General features: G+C 43.4%; 1 protein-coding gene across 1 annotated transcript; it reads right to left on the bottom strand.

Moving 5' to 3' along the window:
* Positions 1 to 1,047: 1,047 nt before the first annotated feature.
* LOC118399993 (PAK4-inhibitor inka2-like) lies at positions 1,048 to 6,784 on the bottom strand. The gene is made up of 3 exons (XM_035796309.2): positions 6,618 to 6,784; positions 6,468 to 6,518; positions 1,048 to 2,124 (listed from the first exon to the last, which is right to left on the bottom strand). The coding sequence occupies exons 2-3, from the start codon at positions 6,468 to 6,470 to the stop codon at positions 1,174 to 1,176; spliced, it is 954 nt and encodes a 317-aa protein (XP_035652202.1). The 5' UTR covers positions 6,471 to 6,518; positions 6,618 to 6,784; the 3' UTR covers positions 1,048 to 1,173.
* Positions 6,785 to 6,991: the final 207 nt, after the last annotated feature.

The raw sequence follows: 6,991 nt of genomic DNA, 5'->3' as shown, positions 1-6,991 counted from the left end.
CGACGTACAAATTGGTGCATTCACCTTATGACATCCAGTGGAACAGCCGCTTTACAATAGTGCATCTAAATCTTTTAAGGGGGGTGAGAAGGATTACTTTATCCTATCCTGTACATGTATATGACTGTTTTGACAACTGGTCTTTAGAAGGCTGCACATTTAGAGGGCTACTCCCTTTAGATCTAAGCATCATATGACACATCTAAGCCTTCTTTACACCTTGCGCTAAAGTGGGAGTTTCATGATCTGATCAATATGATCCGATCCCTATCTGATCAAGTTTGTCACATCAACAAATTGTATTGAAATTAGTCTGTTATACATCCACTGTGTCCACTTTGTGACCAGATTAGCTAATGCCCCCCTGTATGCAAATTATTTAACAGATATTAATTCAAAATAATATGATTGTATTTATTTTAAGACCATTACTGATGCCTTAAGTCAGCGGTGCTACCTTTCAATGATTTTAGAGGCCTGTAAATGATGATTTAAATAGTTTGACCATCCAGATCCGTTTTCACTTAATTGCTATCCAGAGACAATGTGTGCCTGACTACCTCCAGAGGTGGTCAGGAAGATCAGATCACTGCGTGTATTTTAATCGCCTACATCTGTCTAAAAATGTGGGCACAATCAGAATGTGAACAATATCAGGACAAAGGGTTTATGTTAGCACCAGGTATAAACGGGGCTTAACAACCCACATTTGGAAATATAACGTTCAACTTCCCATCTGACAGTAGAAACACAATACAGCAACACCCTCCTTGCTAATTGTATTCAAATAGGCAGGTATTCAAAGGCAAGATTTCTGACATTATGTTGGTCAGTTGACAGGTCATTTAAAGAATGTGTTAGAGTGTTTATACCCAGATGTAATCGAGAATGTCACTACCTTTTTTACAGCTGAACCTAAACCTAAGCATGCCTTATTATTCCATTAGTCATTTAAGAATACAACTTAATAGTTAATAATAAAACTTAATAATAAAAAAGAAAACTTAAGAAAAGTTCAAGTTAATAATTATTGCAGTCAACACTTTTTCCCTTTTCAATAAAAAAAAACTTTATTATTGTAACAATTTCAACATTATTTCCACATAAAGCGCATATAAAAAATAAAATAACATTAGTCTGTGGTAGGAGTCCGTAGCTGTAACATCACTCAGATCAGATGTACCCGATAATGTCATTACATATTATAGGTTGTCGGCTGCCTGTCTTCATGAGAGCGTTGAACTGGTAGAATTCCGTCCCCAGTTCATGCAGGCCTGTGTGGGATTGGTGAAAGAAGGGTTTGCGTGGCTGGAAGCCTACAGGGCAGGACATGCGTTTCGGGGCTGCCGCGGCCCTACTGACCCTGGTGGAGTCTGCTGGTCTGGCCCTCATCTCCACGCTTTTTGACATCCCCGCCAGCTTCCTCCTCATGTTGACCAGGAGGTCCTTGGCCAGGCGCCGGCCTGCATGGGGCTTGAGTTCTGCTGGCTCAGGACACTCTGGCAAGTCCATCCAGTTCTTAATGAGGTCAGCAAAGCTGTTGTCCCCCAGCACCAGGGGCTGTCTGTTCCTGCTGCGGCTCAGCAGTGACGTGGTCCAGTCCTCCGGGTCGCTGCTTGCCTCAAATGACGTCCAGCGCTCCAGACAAGCGTCCGACGTGGACTTGGGCCGGATCCGGTCGGCAGAGCCTACTCCCCGGTTGGTTCGGAGGCAGGCAGAGTTAGACACCCGTACGTTCCTGGTCCTCCTGAGCACCACGCCGTCATCCTGCCAGGACGCCTCTGAGTAGCCTGAGTCAAACTCCATACTCTTCTCACTGCTAGGGGAGCTCTGCATTAGGCGCTCCTGCCCTTCCTCCTCCACCTCTTCTTCCTCCTCCTCCACGGGGCTGGCCAGGCAGCAAGCTGAGTCATAGGTGCTGGCCTCGCTGGCCTCAGAGATGGGTCTACGGAGGCATGTCAGGCGCTCCCGCCGCTGCGCCCCCCGCTGGCAAACGCGCGTCACGGCGTCAGAGCGGCCGGAGGGCTCGCTGAGCGGCCTTCTCATGTGTTTCAGATCCTGCAAGGACCTCATCATGTACTGCATCTGGTCCATCAAACAGTCTCCAGAGTCCCGCAGACACAGCTAGAAAGACAGGGAGAGAGATATAACAGGTTGGTTACTGACAAACTGAAAACACTGACTCCTCCATACATGGTTTAAGAACATTTCAGAACAAAATGTGTAACAGAGCACTTTTACAGAAACGAATGGACCAACTCCTGGCCCAAAAGCTTAAGTAGTTTCCTGTGCTTCTATCCAGCACTGCACCAAGATTCTAATCAGCTGAGATCACACGCTGCAGCCGTACCACCACCACATATCAAGTCAGACATTCCACCCAAACCTCAGAGCAGCTTTATGGAGAAGCTTCTCAGCGGTATGCTCTGAGTTGATTAGAATATGGCTTGTGGGATCAGGATATACAGGGAAATCCTCGCTGCCTCTTTCGGTTGGACAAACTAGAGACTGATACATTTTTAGAGGCACTCAGTATTACACATCCTTTACTGCACACAAGAATCACAGGATGCCTTCGGGATTAGCCCATGTTGTCCGGCAGGAAATGACATCACCGTTCTGGAATTACACAATGGGAGTAAGAAACCCTGTGTATGAATCATATCAAAGTCATCACCAAATCATCTGAAATATAGAAGTCTGAATGACAGAGTCTGAATGACACAAGCTTCCATAGCATTCAGTTGCATTACAACAATATTCTCAGGATGCCTTAACGACCAAGATGGTTTGGGAACCACCACTGAATCCATTTTATCACATCAAGGTTAAAAGGTGACAAGGCAACACTTCAAGATCAATCCCATTCACTCGGGTGTTGTAGCGAACAGAACACAGGCTACTGTATGCACAGGACATGTCTTGTTTAAAAAACAGTTCCCCCTGTACTACAAATCACCAAAAATAACAGCTTTAGAATGATGCAATTTGTTCAACTTTCAATTTTAATAATCCTACAAGGTTTTTCCATGTTTTGTAGCATGCTTGTGTAGCATGTTTGTGTTTGCTACCTCTCAACCCTCATCTGTCTTAGGCCAGAGTGCTGTTTGGAGGCACAGTGAGTAGACTAAATCAGCATCAGACGATGCCCTGATGTTATCACAGCTGTGGGAACTTAACCATTTGGCTGTAGAGGAGAGCTCTGTTTGACAGAGTGAGACAGGGCCTTGGAGGTGCATTAAACACTGAAAGGTCTGCCATGTGCATTGTCCTTCACAATAGCGTGGAGGTCTCACTCATCAATACAATACCCCGAAAGGCTCGGGTGATAGAAATTGTGCCCTAAACCGAATGTCGGAGAGAATCTGAAAGAGGCACATAAATATGTTGCACATTTCCACAAAGGATTTACCTCTGGGTTTTTTACCCAAGAGGCTCAGACTTTTCGGTCTCCATCTACACGTGTCTCATGGCTCTGGTGGACCCGCTCTAATCTGGGACCAAAGCCAGGCCACCGGTACTTTTAAGCTTTCATTTACCTAACAATGGTTCACTATGAACATCAACACCTTCTCACAAAGCAACTGTTTTGATTATGCTCTTCACAAGTCCCCACTGTCAGCCCGAGGCATGGAAACCCAATTTCCCTAGCATAACATTAGAGCGTAGAGTGTAACACTGGCATTACAGTCAAAAAGCAGCAAAACTGTACCCTGCAGCCTTCCATTAATGTGGTGTTATTAAACACCGGTAGAGAGCACCAGTCAGTCATTGGTTAAGGTAAGAGATAATGCTCCAAGGCCAAATCGGAGGGCCTGTTGTCAGGACCTCTGGCAGTCTCTATGGGGGCGCCACAGGGTTCAATTCTCGGGCCGACTCTCTTCTCTGTATACATCAATGATGTCACTCTTGCTGCTGGTGATTCTCTGATCCACCTCTACGCAGACGACACCATTCTGTATACTTCTGGCCCCTCTTTGGACACGGTGTTAACTAACCTCCAGACGAGCTTCAATGCCATACAACTCTCCTTCCGTGGCCTCCAACTGCTCTTAAATGCAAATAAAACTAAATGCATGCTCTTCAACCGATCACTGCCCGCACCTGCCTGCTCGTCCAGCATCACTACTCTGGACGGCCCTGACTTAGAATATGTGGACAACTACAAATACCTAGGTGTCTGGTTACTGCAAACTCTCCTTCCAGACTCACATTAAGCATATCCAATCCAAAATGAAATCTAGAATCGTCTTCCTATTTCGCAACAAAGCATCCTTCATTCATGCTGCCAAACATACCTTCGTAAAACTGACCATCCTACTGATCCTCGATTTTGGCGATGTCATTTACAAGATAGCCTCCAACACTCTACTGAACAAACTGGATGCAGTCTATAACATTGCCATCCGTTTTGTCACCACAGCCCCATATACTACCCACCACTGCGACCTGTACGCTGTCGTTGGCTAGTCCTCACTTCATATTCGTCGCCAAACCCACTGGCTCCAGGTCATCTACAAGTCTCTGCTACGTAAAGCCCCACTTTATCTCAGCTCACTGGTCATCATAGCAGCACCCACACGTAGCACGTGCTCCAGCAGGTATATTTCACTGGTCACTCAGTTATCTGCTGCCAATGACTGGAACGAACTGCAAAAATCACTGAAACTGGAGACTCATATCTCCCTCACTAACTTTAAGCACCAGCTGTCAGAGCAGCTTACAGATCACTGAACCTGTACATAGCCCATCCAACTACCCCATCCCCACACTGTATTTATTTATTTATCTTGCTCCTTTGCACCCCAGTATCTCTACTTGCAAATTCATCATTTGCACATCTATCACTCCAGTGTTTAATTGCTATATTGTAATTACTTCGCCACCATGGCCTATTTATTGCCATTACCTCCCTTATCTAACCTCATTTGCACACACTGTATATAGACTTTTTCTACTTTTAGGTATTTTTCTAGCGTCAAGTCTAGGTCCAAAGGGCTTCTTAACAACTTCTACCCCAAAGCCACAAGACTCCTGAACAGCTAACACCCCCCCCCCCCGCCACTATTTTACTCTGCTGCTACTCTGTTTATTATCTATACATAGTCACTTTAACGCTACCCACATTTACATATTGCCTACATGTACATTGACTCTGTACCGGTACCCCCAGTAGGGTATATAGCATCGCTACTGTTATTTTACCACTGCTCTTTAATTATTGGTTAGTTTTGTTTATTTTCAAAACTGCATTGTTGGTTAAGGGCTTGTAAGTAAGTATTTCACTGTAAGGTCTGCCTACACCTGTTGTATTCGGCACGTGACAAATAAAATGTGGTGTTATGTGGAGCTGAGCAATTCGCCCACCTCAGAGAGACAAAGAGGAGAACTGTCACTGAAAACAACTGCCTAACAAACTTTTTTCATAGAAAGCTCATTAGAGTGTATCATGATCAAAGAACTACTGTTCTCACTCAATACTTTATACACTGCTCAAAAAAATAAAGGGAACACTAAAATAACACATCCTATATCTAAATGAATGAAATATTCTTATTAAATACTTTTTTCTTTACATAGTTGAATGTGCTGACAACAAAATCACACAAAAATTATCAATGGAAATCAAATGTATCAACCCATGGAGGTCTGCATTTGGAGTCACACTCAAAATTAAAGTGGAAAACCACACTACAGGCTGATCCAACGTTGATGTAAATTGACTGTATGTTTTGTTTATTCCATGTGTAACTCCGTGTTGTTGTATGTGTCGAACCGCTATGCTTTATCTTGGCCAGGTCGCGGTTGTAAATGAGAACTTGTTCTCAACTAGCCTACCTGGTTAAATAAAGGTTAAATAAAATAAATAAACAAGGCCATATCTGTGCTACAGGAAAGACTCAGAAGGAAGGACTCCACACATATGGTGGAGGGAGGCATGTACAGAAATGATAACGACATGTCTATGACATTATTGATCCTTGATTAATCATCAATAACACGTATATAACGCACCATTAAATATGTCTATTGTAAGTTACCAGGTAAAATATATTCTGATTTCCAGACATTTGCAACTGCATCGGCCAGAAATGACTAAGTAGCTTATGGGAAAAGTAAGCAATAAACAAGACAGTATTTCTCAAGAAAAGTTTGTTAAGGAAATGGATTTAGGCCTTAAAGTTCAAATGGAATAATAACAATAGTTTGCCATCTTTCCAACAAATTGTCGTCTATATCCTACAATTATTCTCAGCTGCTCTGTATTGTCTGTCACCGGAGGGGCGTAAAATTATAAGCGCCGAACATTTGGTTTTATTTACCACAACATTCAGCCGCTCACGATAATAACCTCCCCGACTGTTCTGTACAACTGTTAGGGAGAAATGTATAGGCACTTCACACAAAAAAACACATACAATCTGGAATACAAATAACAATCTGGAAATGTTACAAAATAAACTTACCATTGCTCTTGTCGTGTCTGATTGTATGAATTCCAAATGTATTACTTTATCCTGCAAAAAGACAAGAATTATTCAGCATACAAAATTATGTTCTCTAGCGCTCAGTTTGCCTAGCCTATAGGATGCATTTCTCTAGATCGGGCTACTTACATCGGTGAATAAATGACTCCTCTGATAGAACAATTAATCCAAAACAGTTGCAACTTTCTCAGTAAATCCGATGTCCACTCAACGCCGACAGTAGAGTGCATGTGTTTGTAGCGCCGGCCGTGTACTTTGTGAGCGCAGTCTCTTCCTAGGCAGCCAGTCAAATGCGCGCATCACAGAATGCGCCAATAGCAACCCGCCTGAAATACGACCCAACACCTAAACACCGCGTCAAAACATCTCCCTCACCTGAGAAGTTCTGCTGTATTATGCGTGGAATTAAAACAATTGCCAGGACTTCAGATTTCAGTCATGTGTTAATCATGGACGAGACGATGTTTAAAAAAAAAATATTTGTCTCAGACTGGGCAAGGAGA

This window comes from Oncorhynchus keta, chromosome 21, assembly GCF_023373465.1.
Source record: "Oncorhynchus keta strain PuntledgeMale-10-30-2019 chromosome 21, Oket_V2, whole genome shotgun sequence".
Lineage (NCBI taxonomy): Eukaryota > Metazoa > Chordata > Actinopteri > Salmoniformes > Salmonidae > Oncorhynchus > Oncorhynchus keta.
This window is presented reverse-complemented; position numbering and strand designations above follow the sequence as displayed.